Source organism: Bubalus bubalis, chromosome 16 (assembly GCF_019923935.1).
Source record: "Bubalus bubalis isolate 160015118507 breed Murrah chromosome 16, NDDB_SH_1, whole genome shotgun sequence".
NCBI classification, from domain to species: Eukaryota; Metazoa; Chordata; class Mammalia; order Artiodactyla; family Bovidae; genus Bubalus; species Bubalus bubalis.
This window is the reverse complement of record NC_059172.1, coordinates 11,301,914-11,318,843: the sequence shown is the minus strand read 5'-3', so window position 1 is coordinate 11,318,843 and position 16,930 is coordinate 11,301,914. Positions and strand designations below refer to the sequence as shown.

Below are 16,930 nucleotides of genomic sequence, written 5' to 3'. Positions count from 1 at the left end.
GCTGAGCCTTCCTTATCTCATTAATTTAAAAATAAACCAGAAGAGGGAGGAGGGGGAAAAGCAAGCTTCAGAGTGCTCATGAGTATTTAAAGGAAATAACTTCAGGGGAAACATTTGTACCAGGTACTCATACACACATTGAACTCAGGAAATGTTCATTTCTGGAAACATAGGTATTCCTGTGTTTCTGCTGCTTCCTGACTTAGAGGCTGGTTGTGAGCCAAAGTCCTCACAAGTACGTACAGTATCTGCTCAGTGTCAACATCAGGAAAGGGGGCCCTGACGTATTTGCGCAAGAGTTATTAACAGAAACAATTCCCTGCTTGCTTTTCTAGATTGTCTTCTCTGAATTCTCTTCTTTTTACTATCCTAACCCAGCTAAAAGAAGGAAGGGGACCACTTGTGCGAATGAATACTCACTATTGTTTTCTTCTCAGAAGTGAATCATTTCCCTCCCTATCATAGTCTTAAGCCTTTGTGCTTTCTGATTACTAGTTTGAAATTTTATGCTGTTGTTTTATGCATTAAATCTGAAGTCCACAGCTTTATCTTCTGACTTCACAGAAGAGATCACTGCCTTTTTTTAAATTGAAGTATAGTTACTGTACAATATCATGTTACAGATGTATTATATAGTGATTCACAATTTTTAAAGGTTTTCCTCCATTTGTAGTTGTTATAAAATACCAGTTACATTCTCCATATTGCACAGTGTATCTTTGTAGCTTATTTTATACCTGTGGCTCAGTAGTCCAGTACAGGAGACGTGGGTTCAATCCCTGAGTTGGGAAGATCCCCTGGAGAACTAAACAGCAACCAACTCCAGTATTCTTGCCTGGAGAATCCCATGGACAGAGGAGCCTGGCGGACTACGGTCCATGGGGTCACAAAAAAATCAACACAATTTAGTGACTAAACAGCATAACAACTAATAGTTTGTACCTTTTAATCCCCTGCTCCTATATTGCCCCTCCTTCCTTCCCTCTCCCCACAGGTAACGTCTAGTTTGTTCTCTATATCTGTGAGTCTTTTTTGTTGTTATATTCACTAGTTATACATTTTGAATTCCACATACAAGTGATACCATACAGTATTTGCCTTTTCTGTCTGACGTATCTCACTAAGCCTAATGCCCTCCAATCCATCCATGTTGTGCAGAGAAGACACAAACTCAACACAGAATTGCCCAAGGTCCTATGGTGGTGGAGTCCTAGTTTGAAACCAACTTTGTCTAATTCCAGAGTGTACTTTCTATTTTGTGAGACAGAGGAACATATTCTGAAAGGTAGAATGTGCCTGCTTGCCTTTAGAAGCCACAGTCTTACAGTAAAACCTATGGATATTAATCACATAAGACTTTCTGGACATGTTTTGATCCAAACTTTGAAGGAAGGACTTTGTCTTGCTGGTCATCTTTTTGAATATGTGATCTTTACCTCTGTTTATTTTCAATCTGTTTCATTTTGCATTTGTCTTTTCAGCTTCTGCTCCCTAAAACTCTTCCTGGAAACTTTCTTCCAAGATTATTAACACTGCTTATCAAACACAGTCACCTTCTTTTAATCACCTTCTGATGCTCCTCTCCCTCTCAGTAGTGTTCCTGGCATTCTCTTTCTTCTGCTTCTGCTCCAGGCATGGGCAGCTCGGTCTCTCCCTGGGTGATCCATTCCATTTCTGATCATTCATAGGTCTTTCCTAATACAGAGCTAAAATACGGCTTCTCATCCCTAGGTCTGCCCTCTGAGACTAACAGTCTGTCTCTCTCTAATGTCGTGCTTTCTGAGATGTTTGAAGATGGTTATTGTTCCTGTCTACCAGCCCCCACCCCACGTTTCTGCTCCCTTTAGCTAAATGTCCTCATTTCCTTCTGCTGCTGCTGCTGCTAAGTCATTTCAGTCGTGTCTGACTCTGTGCGACCCCATAGACGACAGCCCAGCAGGCTCCCCCATCCCTGGGATTCTCCAGGCAAGAACACTGGAGTGGGTTGCCATTTCCTCCTCCAATGCATGAAAGTGAAAAGTGAAAGTGAAGTCACTCGGTCGTGTCCAACTCTTAGTGACCCCATGGACTGCAGCCTTCCAGGCTCCTCCGTCCATGGGATTTTCCAGGCAAGATAGTTTTTAGTCCCTTCACTATCCTTGAGGTACTCACTCTGGAATCTTTTTAAATCTTCGTAGCAAAATGTTTTCAAAGTCTGATCATGTGTGTATGCGGTATATCAGCTGCTCTTCCTGCTACAGGATCACCTTGATGTTTTCAGTCCTCCCCCGCCTAACATGGTTTTAGGGAGTTTCACCAAGGCCCTTCTCTGTGAATGTGCTCCACTTTGAGAGTCCCTTCCACGGTGGTGCCCAGACCGTGAGTTTCCAGACTTCCAGTTGTGTCTGCAACGTTGCAAAATTATAGTGGGCTTTTTTTTTTTCCTCCTTCTTAGAATCAGAACTACATGTGCTTCTCTCTGTTTCTCAGCACTCCTCCTGTCCCTGTGATCCTGGCCAGATTACCTCACAGGGCTCAGACTCAGCTGTGAGTTTTCCCAGTACCCTGAGATATAATTCATCCAAGTGAGAAAAGCGTGAACTTTTCTGTGGGTGAGCCTCACTGTGGGTGCTCACAATCTCTTCACTTCACAACATGTATTCTCCTTTTTCCAGTTTGAAAATGGTACGTGTTGAAGACAAAGAAAAAACAAGGGTCTCCGTCTCTCTGTTTCTGGTTTACATCACAGCATCTGGCCCACAAGCAGCAAGCCTAACAGTTACTTTTTTCGTCTTGTTGTTCAGTCGCTAAATCGTGTCTGACTCCTTGTGACCCCATGGATTGCAGCACACCAGGCTTCCCTGTGCTTCACTGTCTCCCGGAGTTTGCTCAACCTGCCGAGATCCCTCAGTCGTCCAGACTTCTTTCTGCCTGAATTCTGTATTTGTAGCTGCTTATTGGACAGTGTCTGGAGATGTGTCCATCCTTCTGGCCCAGACCATAGCTCCATGGGTTGTTATATTCTGAGTCCTCAGCACATTGTTAAGCACGTAACAACAAATGTTTAAATGAAGTAATAAATAAGCGCCTCAAATCCCAACACTATCCTGTTGTCCTGTCCCTATGGCATTGATTTTGCAAATAGCATTACATTCACACATTCACAGATTCTAAAACTTCACATAGTGTAGTAAAATGCTCCCTGTTTCACATCAGACTTTAAAATCTTGACATCATCTCTGCTGCAAACTCGCTTCAGTCGTGTCCGACTCTGTGCGACCCCATAGACGGCAGCCCAGCAGGCTCCCCCGTCCCTGGGATTCTCCAGGCAAGAACACTGGAGTGGGGTGCCATTGCCTTCTCCGGAAGTCATTTCTGGATTTATTCTATTTCCCATTATAGCCACATAATTACCAAATTCTGTTAATTTTTCTTCACTGAAATTTCCCCATAGCTCTTTCCCTTCCCTTTTAAAGATTTCCCCTTTATCCCCAGCCTAAGTCGGTTTCTCTTATGTGCCACTTACAGAGATTGTTGAAACACCTGTCTGTCCTCTGTCTTCCTTCTGTCCTCCACTCCCTAGTTCCTAAGACACCAACTGATTTACTAATCTGACCTTTGTAATTGTTGTGGCTGTCACCTTGTTATTCTTTGCTTAACAAACTAGAGGCTCCCTTTACAATGAATCTTAGTCCAGACTTTCCCAGGCACTCAGTGTCACCCGCTGCCCTGAGTATCTTCTTTGCTGATGTACTCTATATGAACTTTTTGTTCTAGTTAATTTGGAAATACTTCCTTACAGCCGTTTCTGTGTGTGTGTAAGTGGGTATATACATACCTGCTTTTTTAGTGTCAGCACTCTGGGAGTGCCCTCCTTGGACTTCTGTTCTGTTTAAATCCTGCCTCAGGTAGTCTACTTTCCTGAAAAAAGCATTTCGTGACTATATTCAATTATGTTTTTCCTTTAGGAAAAAATACTTAAATTGCTCTCTTGTTGTTTATAGTTTTATGTCTCCAAATTGATTATATTTAATTCCTTAGGATCAGATTCTTTTTGCTCCCAAATATATAGCAGAGAGACAGGCATGCAGTAGGGCCTAAATAGATCGGCCTGTTTTTCCTAAGGCGTAGCACCTTAATGATCTCCCCATTTCTCACCTTTATCTAGTGTTGTTCTTTAGGAACTGCTGTCTCCCCAGCCCCAGCAGCTTTGAAAGTCCGAGTGGCTGCCAGCAGCAGCAGCCTGCGACCAGTTCTCAGTTGAATACTGATTTCCATCAGTGAACGGCCTTTTCCCTAGGAACTTTTTAATGATATATATTACCATATGTTAAGGGCATAGGGAAGTATTAATCTTTGAGACCTGGGCTTACAGAACTTTTTGCAACTAAACAACATGAATGCTTTCTAAATAGTAGTAGTTTTTGAATGGAAATAAGGCTTCCATATACAGCGTCCATTTGCAGCTCCAACTGTGCACTGGGGAATTAGTTATGTGCTGTCTTCCTTTGACCAAAAGCCACTTTTCTTTAAACCTGTATTCTTGGTCATGGCCTAATCTATCAGAAGTTCTTTTCTGTCCCAGGACCAGGTGCAGGGAATCCCATGGTAGCCAGAGAAGGAAGGAGAGGAAGCTAAAATAACATGAGGAAGACTTGGAGACAACGCTGTTGCTACAAGTCAGCTCCCGGGCAATTCTAATTAAGTTCCTGTTGGAATCCCTATAGCAGTCCTTTTCTGCTGCTTTCCTGGCTTAGGTACTGAGAAGTTTGTGACTCATGTAGCGTATCAGACGCTATGCTAAACACGTGATGCCTGCCTTTCCATTGCTTGCCTGTCATCTAGGTGGGCAGTACTTGACCACACAACAAATTTCCAGCAGGACAAGGCAAAAGCAGGAACAGCTGATCCCCAAGGAACCCACAGAACAAATGATTCCTGAGTTCCCCTTAATTGTTTCTGTAGCTATTTGCGCCTGCTCTGCCAGGAACAGTTGTGGACATTTGGAATATAGGAGCAAACAAGGTAGAAACTAAATTTAGAACTCTTGGTCAACCCCACATTTATACTACTGACTGCAGAATTTTGGCAAGTAACCATTCTTATCTAAATATCCTAAAGGAAAAGACTTTGCCAACTCGTTTGACTTTATGCTTGTTTCAGAATGTTAATGATAATATTAAGCAACAGAAACTATCATATTGGCTCGGAAACCTTAAAGTTACTTGAAAGGACAGCAATAGATTTTGTAGTCACTTGTTAACAAATGGAAGAGCCGTATAGCTTTTCAAAGAAAGAAATGACAGAGATTTCTAGTGGTCTCCTCGGCTTGGCAACAGCCCTGCCCACCTTCCCACTTTCTATTCCAGAAAGTGGAATGGGAGACAGGGATGCCATTGGAAAGCTGAGAGTGACACCGCAGACCTTCTGTGAGAAGGGCTCAGAGCTTTAAGTTGTTTTTAGTAATGGGAATCAGCCTGCTTTCTCAGCCTTCTCAGAGGCTGAAACTGCAGTTCTGAGACGGGTTACTCACTGTGGTTATAGGTCTATTGATAACCGTTACGAGATTCCTGACCTTGGCCTTATGAAGGCCATGTTCTAAATTACTGAAAAGCCAGATTACCAATTGAAGATTATTGGGGTACTGGCATAACATAGACTATCAATTTGTGAGCCATCAACCCCAAGCTCTCAGGTTGTCCATTGGACACATATCATAGAAGGAAGCATTCCATTTTATTTGTTTCTGTACCCTGTATACTTTTTAGAAGGAGTAGAAAGAACTGTCACAGAACACAGTGTAAGATTCAGCCATTTATTCAAAATTGCAAAAGTTAAGTAGTAAAGAATTTTTCTTTTTAAAGGAAAGCATTCTGTAAAGAAACTCAGACTAATTTTGCCCTAAGCTTTCTTTCTAGTTAGGCATAGAGGGGAGCTTGTAAGGTTGTGTAACCTACAGTGTATAATAATGGAAACATACTGACTGCTCAGGAGAGAGAATTTTCACTAGGCCATTGCACTGAAAAACATCCGTGGGAGTCTTTACATAAGAAACATTAGCAATATAATAAATATCCTGATAGCCATTTTAGGGGGAAATTATACTAGCAAACTGTTATATCTTATATTAGCCATTAGTGAAAATGAAAGCCTTCATGTGGAATTAGGATAATTTTCCACTAAACAAATCATTGTTCAGTTAAGGTAATTAGTCTGTATGGTCTTAACAACTATATTTCATATGCCATTTGAATAAAGCTTGAAGAATCCTATATATTAAATAATATATCATAATAAACTTCATCTTTACCATCTATGCCTTATATCTAGAGCAAGTTGGTCTTTCCCTCCTCCCCCAAAATACACATAAAATAGCCATCTTCATGCTCAGTAGTGACAATCTATCTATAACTGCCTACCATCTAGCTTCTGCCACTGTTCTCAATCCAGTTTTTTGTAAAATCTGGATGAGAAAAATGATATATTATGAATTCTGAAGATTTGAATGGTATTTTTATGAAGATGGACTACAGAAGTGCCTCTAAACAGAGCCGAAACTTTTCTCAGAAAGCAAGGTTGGAGTCATTCAAGTACTTGAATGACTAAGTAACTTTAAATAACATGCTTGCACTTGAATTTCAGGTACAGTGGTTGAGGAAAGCAATGGTTCTGATGAGATGGAGAATTCAGATGAAACAAAAATGTCAGAAGAGATATTGGCCTTGGTGGATGAATTTCAACAGGCATGGCCCCTGGAAGGCTTTGGAGGAGCACTGGAGATGAAGGGACGGCGTCTGGACTTGCAGGGCATACGAGTACTGAAGAAAGGCCCCCAGGATGGAGTAGCCAGAAGTTCTTGCTATGGAGACTGCAGAAGTGAAGATGATGAAGCGACAGAATGGGTATGAGTTTGCCAACTCAGTCCTTACCAATTTGTAGCCCAGGTCCTTGAGAGTGGGTAGGGGGCAGTGCTCCTAATTTGCCAAGTGTAATCTGTTGGGTGTGTGGCACTCGACTCTGTGCCCTAGTCAGCCTTCACGTGAGAATTGTACTGCTGGAAGCATTTCATGTGCCTTAGGTATTGTTGACTTTTAGAGGAAATGGGTGTGAAACCACGCTCAAAGCCTACAGGCTTGGAACAGCCCAGTTCAAACATCTTAAGTTTTAGTTTCCTCTGTATCCTTTAAGGCTAGGTTATTTTGTTTATTTCACTAAACATTTTTCATCTAGACCTTTAAGAATTAAACTGAAGGAAAGAACTTAACTCTTGCACAGGACTGGTTGTTGTTTTTGTTTTTTAATTGGAGGATAATTGCTTTACAATGTTGTGTTAGGACTGGTTATTCTTAAAGCCACCAATACTCACAGCCACAGGCAGACGTGAAAATTGATCTCATTTGTCCCTAACATGTTTTCATTTCCCAGATCACATTCCAGGTCAAACGTGTAAAGAAACCCAAAGGAGATCATAAGAAAACTTCTGGAAAAAAGGTAGAATCAAGTCAGACAGAAAATGTACATCGTAACCAAGCAAACCTGGAGATCACCGGCCCAAAGGTGGCATCTCCTGGGCCACAAGGTAGATTGGAATGCTCAGTATGCCAGTTTCTTCTTTCCGATTTCACTGTTTCAGTTCTCACAAAGGGTGTGTTCGTGACTGCAAGTAGATCACATGAGAAGGTAATTGAGCCAAGTGAACAGGAAGCCAGTCATTGGTATAAAAAGTTTGTTTTAAACATTTATTTGGCTTATGTTCTTACCATCTTGAACTTAGATACTCTATTAATTCTTAACTTGACAGCTTAGTTTAATATATTAAAAAAACTGGGTTTGAGACAGACTCCTTGGGTTCAGACACCAGTTTTGCTATTTAGTTCCTTTGCCTCATTTTTCTTATCTATAAAATGGGGATAATTGCATCTGTCTTATAGAGTGGTTGTGTGTATTCTATAAGGTTATACATATAAAGTGCTTTAAATGAACTGAACACATCAGTTCAGTTCAATCGCTCAGTCGTGTCCGACTCTTTGTGACCCCATGAATTGCAGCACGCCAGGCCTCCCTGTCCATCACCAACTCCTGGAGTTCACCCAAACTCATGTCCATCGAGTTGGTGATGCCATCCAGCCATCTCATCCTCTGTCATCCTCTTCTCCTACCCCCAATCCCTCCCAGCATCACAGTCTTTTCCAGTGAGTCAACTCTTCGCATGAGGTGGCCAAAGTACTGGAGTTTCAGCTTCAGCATCAGTCCTTCCAAAGAAATCCCAGGACTGATCTCCTTTAGAATGGACTGGTTGGATCTCCTTGCAGTCCAAGGGACTCTCAAGGGTCTTCTCCAACACACAGTTCAAAAGCATCAATTCTTCAGTGCTCAGCTTTCTTCACAGTCCAACTCTCACATCCATACATGACTACTGGAAAAACCACAGCCTTGACTAGACAAACCTTTGTTGGCAAAGTAATGTCTCTGCTTTTGAATATGCTATCTAGGTTGGTCGTAACTTTCCTTCCAAGGAGTAAGCGTCTTTTAATTTCATGGCTGCAGTCACCATCTGCAGTGATTTTGGAGCCCCAAAAAATAAAGTCTGACACTTGTTTCCACTGTTTCCCATCTATTTCCCATGAAGTGATGGGACCGGATGCCATGATCTTCGTTTTCTGAATGTTGAGCTTTAAGCCAACTTTTTCACTCTCTTTTACTTTCATCAAGAGGCTTTTTAGTTCCTCTTCACTTTCTGCCATAAGGGTGGTGTCATCTGCATATCTGAGGTTCTTGATGCTTCTCCCGCCAATCTTGATTCCAGCTTGTGCTTCTTCCAAACCCAGCGTTTCTCATGATGTACTCTGCATAGAAGTTAAATAAGCAGGGTGACAGTATACAGCCTTGACATACTCCTTTTTCTATTTGGAACCAGTCTGTTGTTCCATGTCCAGTTCTAACTGTTGCTTCCTGATCTGCATATAGGTTTCTCAAGAGGCAGGTCAGGTGGTCTGGTATTCCCATCTCTTGAAGAATTTTCCACAGTTAATTGTGATCCACACAGTCAAAGGCTTTGGCATAGTCAATAAAGCAGAAATAGATGTTTTTCTGGAACTCTCTTGCTTTTTTGATGATCCAGCAGATGTTGGCAATTTGCTCTCTGGTTCCTCTGCCTTTTCTAAAACCAGCTTGAACATCAGGAAGTTCACAGTTCACGTATTGCTGAAGCCTGGCTTGGAGAATTTTGAGGATTACTTTATTAGCGTGTGAGATGAGTGCAATTGTGCAGTAGTTTGAGCATTCTTTGGCATTGCCTTTCTTTGGGATTGGAATGAAAACTGACCTTTTCCAGTCCTGTGGCCACTGCTGAGTTTTCCAAATTTGCTGGCATATTGAGTGCAGCACTTTCACAGCAGCATCATCCAAGATTTGAAATAGCTCAACTGGAATTCCATCACCTCCACTGACTTTGTTCATAGTGATGCTTTCTAAGGCCCACTTGACTTCACTTTCCAGGATGTCTGGCTCTAGGTGAGTGATAACACCATCGTGATTATCTTGGTCGTGAAGATCTTTTTTGTACAGTTCTGTGTATTCTTGCCACCTCTTTTTAATATCTTCTGCTTCTGTTAGGTCCATACCATTTCTGTCTTTTATCGAGCCCATCATTGCATGAAATGTTCCCTTGGTATCTCTAATTTTCTTGAAGAGATCTCTAGGTCTTTCCCATAGGAAAGACTGAACACATAGGGCTCGATAAATACTATCCAGTAATTTTTTATGTGTTAGATAGCTCTTTAAGTATTAGATAATGCTTTGGAACTACTCCCCAGGGGAAAAAAAATATATACATCAAAATTTGGCATGTACTTTTAGGGTTCATAGTTATCCCAAAGTCTGTCTTTGGACTCCAGGTTCAGGGCCATTGCCATGAGTCCAGTTGACTTTCTTTTCCAGCAGTGAAACAGTGGTGATAGAATTTCTTTAAAAAAAAAAAAAGAAAATTCTCCTCTTTATAATTTTTTTTCTCCTTTTTTAAAAGGATATTTTCACTGTGTTAGATTTGACAATTCAAGATAACTTCATGAAAATGTGTCTAATTTAAATTGTATTTACCAAAGCTGAAAGCAGAGAACACATAATAAAATATAAGGAATGAGGTAATCTTAGCTAAATCTCAGAATGATCTGTGACTTGACAAAAATACTAAGGACACCAAAAAGGACGTTTTGGCATGACTGGAATTGAAATATAAAGCAGTTTTACTGTTGAAGGAAGATAGCACGTGTAGCAGATTATGGGAAGAAAGTGGCACTTGCTCTAATAAGCCTGTGCAGTAGCAAAGTAAAAAGATACTCAAGCTATAAGACATGTCATTATAGCGGTAAAACTTCCAATGGTTCAAATAGTAAACGTAATAAATACATTAAAGAGGAAAATTTAAATGGGTGGTTATATACTTCTAAGGTGAAAAAGGACTTTCTAAAGCACAGAGAAAAAAAAAAAGTAATTCTGGCATCAGAAAACACTACAAAATAGACAAAGAATTGAAACAGTATTTTTTGCAGAATATTTATATATTTTTACAGAATACATGATAAGCAAAGGATATCAGTGTCATTTAAAGAGCGCCTCCAAATTGATAGAAAAAAATAACAGCATTTCAGTAAAATATGTGCACAGTACATAGGCAGTTCACCAAATACACAAAACACACTCACACACATACACACACATGGCCGCTTAGCGTGGTAAAATGTTTAGCCTCTCGAGCAGTCAAGGAAATGCAGACATAAAATGTAACATGCCATTTCTGCTTGTCAGACTGTCTTTGTGTAATACACAGAGAGATTTAATAAAATGAATTTTGGGAGAGTTTGACTAGATACGTCAGAAGATTTTTAAATATACCAACAGCTCTACTTCTAGTAATTTACCCTAAATAATCTTATAAGCATATTGAAAAGCAGAGATATTACTTTGCCAACAAAGGTCCGTCTAGTCAAGGCTGTGGTTTTTCCAGTGGTCATGTATAGATGTGAGAGTTGGACTATGAAGAAGGCTGGGCCCCGAAGAATTGATGCTTTTGAACTGTGGTGTTGGAGAAGACTCTTGAGAGTCCCTTGGACTGCAAGGATCCAACCAGTCCATTCTGAAGGAGATCAGCCCTGGGTGTTCATTGGAAGGACTGATGCTAAAGTTGAAACTCCAGTACTTTGGCCACCTCACGTGAAGAGTTGACTCATTGGAAAAGACTCTGATGCTGGGAGGGATAGGGGCAGGAGGAGAGGGGGATGACAGAGGATGAGATGGCTGGATGGCATCACTGACTGGATGGACATGAGTCTGAGTGAACTCCGGGAGTTGGTGATGGACAGGGAGGCCTGGCATGCTGCGATTCATGGGGTCGCAAAGAGTTGGACACGACTGAGAGACTGAACTGAACTGAACTGAATCTTATAAGTGCAACAGATAGATGTATAAAGATACTGATCATCACGCTGCTAATCATAATAAAAATCTGAAAAATACCTCAATGATGACAGTTGCCTAAATAAACTACAGCGTGTTCTTGCCCTGTGCTGTGCAACCAAGATGTCTGTAATTTAGTAAGTGAACAAAAGCACTTTATAAAGTAGCATATATTGAAGATACCTCAATTTTACACTAAAACGTCATAAATGATCATTCCGTTTTTTAAATTTCTTAAAATAAGCCTATATTACTTTTACAAAAACAAACTAAAAATTTCTTGTAAAAGTGAAAATTAAAGCTCAGTATGGTTGAGAGGATAGGAGAGCACTTAGGCAGTTTTAAGTGGATTCAAATAGGTGGGGCTGGGTAGGGCACTGAATATACTTGCAAAGAAGATCATAAAACTATTTACTTTCACTCATGTCCAAAGTTCTAGTGTGGAAGAGGTAAGAGAAGACTGCAGAGGTTCAGTATCCCAGTTTTCAACCAAGTACAGATTTTGTCCACTGCCAAGTGATGAGATTTGTGATAAATCCTGACATGGTGGTAAAGCAAATTGTTAAACCAGTCCTTTGTGAGCCCATGGGGGAAGAGTCTCAGAGATCATTAAGGGTCGTCATAGATTTTCTAAGAATTAATAAAACTGATAATGGATAACTGACTTCATTTCCCACTTTGGTGAGGCCTGCTAGACTAGAACACCAGGGAAGTGCCATATACATAACGTAACTGGATTTAAGCAAAGCACTTAACAGAGTGTCTTATGACATCCTTGAGAACAGTGTGGCGAGAGATGGGCTTAAAGGCTCCCCAATGCCTGCAGCATGAAGACCACACTTTCTAGGGTGGTGCACAAGACCATTTGCAGCCCAGCCTCTGTCTCCCCTTCAGCACCATTCCCTGAACAGTCATGCTCTTGTTTTACCTCCTTGCTTTTACGCATGCTCTTCCCTCCACCTAGGATGCACTTCTGCCACCTCCGCGGTGCTAAGATGTCACTCATCCTTAAACCTCAAACTCCAGTGCCGTCTCTTCCTTTGTACGTTCAGGCAGCATCAGTTTCTTTCTTCTCTGTACAGCTGCTCTCTGCCCTCACTGTGGCACTTACCCTGTTGTGTTCTAATAATTTATGTTTACCTTCCTCGCTAGACTGTGAGCTCAAGGGCAGGCCCTTTTATTGTTCCTCTCTGTATCCCTAGTGTCTTAATACAGTTCCCACTCCCATACAATAGCTGCTCAATAAATATGGCATCACTGACTCAGTGGACATGAGTTTGGGCAAGCTCCGGGAGATGGTGAAGGACAGGGAAACCTGGCATGCTGCAGTCCGTGGGGCTGCAGAGAGTCAAACATGACTGAGCAACTGGACAACAACAAAATATTTTCCAAGCGAATTTCTTAAACAGAAAGGAAAAATAAGTTGTATTGTGAAATTTATGGTTTAATTCTCTTGGTATTTATTTAAACAGGGTTCATTTGAAACTCTTCCAAACTTTTTTTTTCTTTTATTAAAATCTAAATCTAAAGCCCCTGCCTCCGTCTTAAAAGTTTTCTATTGTTGGTAAATTCCTACAGTATAAAAAGAGCTATACATTACTAAAGTTCTCCTTCCTATCCATTCCATTGGAATTTTTCAGAAGAATCCTTCCCAGATAAGACTTAGGTCTGCTCTTTTCTTGGGGGTTTATCTAAGTAAAGAGCCTACACCCAAAAGGTGGTACCTTTGAAGGGTATCAGTAAACAGAGCCTTAAGGGCCCAGGAAAGCTTTAAATAAACAGCACGCCTGGCCTCAGTGCTGCCACCTAGAGGCCGGGTGACCCTGGGCAGGTCACTTGATTTCTCTTGAGCCTCCATTCTCTCATTCGAGAAACAAGGATTAAAACCTGCCTCCTGAGGTTATAGATGAAAAGCATTTAGCACAGGACCTGAACACACAGCACAGTAAGTGCACTGGAAATAAATAACCTTTCGTTGCCATCATCATTCTGCACCGTACTGCTTTTCTTCCCAACAGGGGTTCTCTGCCAGGAGTGACGTTGGCCTCCCAGGGAACACGTGAGGGTATCTGGAGGCGCTGTTGGCTGTCATGCCTCAGGGAAGGCCCCGCCCGCCTCTGGTGTGTAGAGGCTGGGGATGCTGTGAGACATCCTCCAGGGCCCAGGACGACGCTCAGTGTCAGCAGGGCCAGGTTAGGAAACCTGCTTTAGACACGCAGGCTTCTCCTGACTTAGAGTTGTCTTTATAGAATCAAAATGTAGAAAGGTGAAATGAAGTTTGGTAAAATGTTAATACTGAAAAGTATTTTAACCCTCATCTCAGTCTTAAATCCAGTGAAGGACTCGTTCATTTTTACTTCATCATCTTATCTTTGAAAACAAGGCTTTCCTCAATGATGACAGATACTCCCATTGCTGCGAATGACAAAGACTTTTGTTCGTTCTGTAAGTGGTAGAAATTCTAGACTAGAAGCATGACTGGCACCTGCGATACACCATTCTGAGTGAAGTAACCACCAGGGCGTAAGACACTGTATGTGTCTTTGGGTCTTTGCCATTGTGTTGACAGATAATGTACTTTCCTTCCAGGAAAAAAGCGTGACTACCAGAGTCTGGGGTGGCCCAGCCCGGACGAGTGCCTCAAGCTCCGCTGGGTAGAGCTGACAGCCATCGTGAGTACCTGGCTTGCAGTTTCTTCAAAAAACATTGAGTGAGTATCTTAAAGCTCTCCCGCTTTCATGGCATCTGTGTACCAGTGATCCCACTGGGCCCCAGCTGACTTTAGGGATGCCCTTCCTTGTCAGCTGGCTTTAGGGATGCCCTTCTTTGTCAGCAGCTGCCATGGAGTCATCCTTGCTGGGGTTGGTGGTTCAGAGGATGCCTGGAATGGACTCAGCTCGTGGCCCCAACACCATCTGGGTGCCCTCCTCTCTGTGCCTTCTGCCCTGCGTTCTGTCGATCCAGTCACAGAGGACGTAGTTTAAATTCAAGACTGGCTCTCGCCATTAAAGCACAAAACCTCGCTGGCATCATGTGCTTGAAAAGGAGTCAGAGCAAGTCCACATCTGTGAGCACCTACCAGGACACAAGCAGGCAGGGTTGCCTCTCTGGAACTGCTTTTTCCTCCCTGGATGCTCGTTCTTTTGTTGGCCTCTTTTTATTTTACTTTTTAAGCATTGCAGTTCCCCAAGATTTACCACTAAACCTTATTTTAAAATCATTCCTAGTCAAAGTCCAAAACTTCTGTCACTGATAATGTTGACAACTCCCAAATCTGAATCTCCAGACCAGACCTTTCTTCAAATCCCTTAAGTCTCTCCAGTTGGCCTGTCTACCTAGCTCTCTCTCCAGTACCTCAAGCTCAGGAAAACTAAACTCACCATTTTCTTGTCCATTCTCCTTTCCCCCAAAAAATCTTTGTCCTGTTTGTTTTCTATTTCTTGTTCTTAGTAAATAGCTCCCAGAAGTGCTTAGGCCAGAAACCTAGGAGTTACCCTTACCCTTCCAATCCAGTCTGTTACCAGTTCTTGTCACTTTTACCCTTGGAGTATTTTTCAAAACTACTTGCTTTTCTTCATCCCTGTTGCTGCTTTATTCATTCTTGCATCTCCTCAATCCATTCTCTCCATAGTACTCAGAATTGTTCCTCAGATAGAAGTCAAATAATTCTTAAAATGCTCTAACAACTTGTAAATATTGCTGTTTACAGTGGCCCACAGAGCCCTTCGTGATCTGCTCCCCACATGTCTTTCCATCTTCAGCTCTGCTCTCCCTCCTGCGAGGCCTTCACACGTGGTGCTGCCTTTGCCTCTGGTGGTGTTCTCAGCATCTTCTCCCTACCTGCTTAATTCATATTCCTACTTCTGGTCTTAACATCTTTCCTCCTCAGGAAATCCTTCATGACCTCCCTCCCTCCTCCATCAGCACAGAGGCAATGTACACCCCCTCTAGGAAACTGACACTGCTGTGTTTTTATCTTTTATAACTCATCACATCTGTAATGACTGACTATCACAAGACAGTGAGCATCATAACAGTGGGAACTGGGGATGTTTGGTTAATTATTGTAACTCTGATACCTGACATGTGATAGAGTCTGAATCAATAATGAATGAATGTTTACATATTAATATATGGTCAACTTTTTTAAGTAGCTAGAAGCAAAATTTGCCAGTGTCAAATTGCCACATCAGTATATATGATAGTGTAAAACATTTGGCCAGCATATAGCAGGAAAGTGACCACTTTGGAGCCATGAAGGGACGTGCTTACATCTTGTATGTGGATACAATGAGTAGCTGGATCTGTGTAACATTTACGGTCTAAACTTTAGGGGAGCTTTTCCTGTGGGGACAAGTATGCCTCTGTGCATAGAGGGAAAATGAAAGACAGGAACCACTTCTGGTTTTTTATCACTGTCTGTACCCTGGAAAAGAAACCCTAGAAGAAAACCTACCTGGTTTCAAACCTCCCCAGTGAGAAAAAGTGGCCAGCAGCAGTGAGGAAATCAGACACCTTGATGCGTAGAAAGAAGGCAGCTTGAGAAAAGACTGAGTTCAGGACTCAGATCCCAACGCTGCTGCTCTGACCGAGGGCACAGCCTCTACTCATACAGTCAGCAAACAGTCAGTAGGGCACTGGAGTCCTTGTACCTATAAAGTGAGAGGCCGGACTAAGTAGCTCTGGAAATTGCTTCCATTTTGAGATTCTGTGGTTCCAGATAGTTCTATTTATATATCGCAGTTATGGTCAGCTAATGATTAATACTTTGTCCCCACCCACTTAACTTTTCTATGGCTAAGGTGGTCCTCTGCGTTTTTCAGCATCACGGAACACATAGACTTTGCCACTCCAATACAGCAGCCAGCGATGGAACCTGTTTGCAATGGCAATCTGCCCACAAGCATGCACACCCTGGACCACTTGCAGGGGGTCTCCAACCGAGCCAGCCTACACTACACGGGCGAGAGCCAGTTAACAGAGGTGAGTGCTCGGCTGTGTTCAGCCAGTCTGCAGTTTTTGCTGTACAGTTATGATGCAGCTGATAGCGAACGCGCAAGTGGCCAGGCCAGGTTTTTTTGCCTTTTTCAGATGGCTGTTGTCTAGATGGCTTTAGGAAAAGCCTGATTTCTTTCAGGCCCTGTGACCGAACATATGGTTTTTTATGACCAGAAAATTATAATTCTGATTCATTCCTCCAGATGGGTAGCATTCTGCTTGTCACTGGACAGAGGCTCTTTGTGAGAAATATTTGGGACAGTTAATGCTCCTGTTGACATTCTTAAGGAGGGAGGGAAGGAGGGCAGACCCAGCGTATATCTAGCAAAGAGTGTACATAGAAGAATAATCAGAAAGCATGCCACAAATATCCAGCAGTAGAGGATGTGTTCAATAAGTGTTGGTGTAGATATAAGCTGGTGTACAATAAGAGCCATTAAGAAAGATGCATGAGAAGTATATTTATTGACATGAAAGTTTTTGACTCTGTTGTGTGAAA

General features: G+C 42.0%; 1 protein-coding gene across 5 annotated transcripts in view; it reads left to right on the top strand.

Moving 5' to 3' along the window:
- Positions 1 to 16,930, top strand: part of TTC17 (tetratricopeptide repeat domain 17) — a 126,458-nt gene that overhangs the window by 79,576 nt on the left and 29,952 nt on the right. For all 5 annotated transcript variants that reach the window (XM_025266201.3, XM_025266200.3, XM_025266204.3 and 2 more), the window contains 4 exons: positions 6,622 to 6,881; positions 7,405 to 7,558; positions 14,023 to 14,143; positions 16,257 to 16,416. In XM_025266201.3, the coding sequence (XP_025121986.3) occupies positions 6,622 to 6,881; positions 7,405 to 7,558; positions 14,023 to 14,143; positions 16,257 to 16,416 (695 nt within the window). The remainder of the gene's footprint in view (positions 1 to 6,621; positions 6,882 to 7,404; positions 7,559 to 14,022; positions 14,144 to 16,256; positions 16,417 to 16,930) is intronic.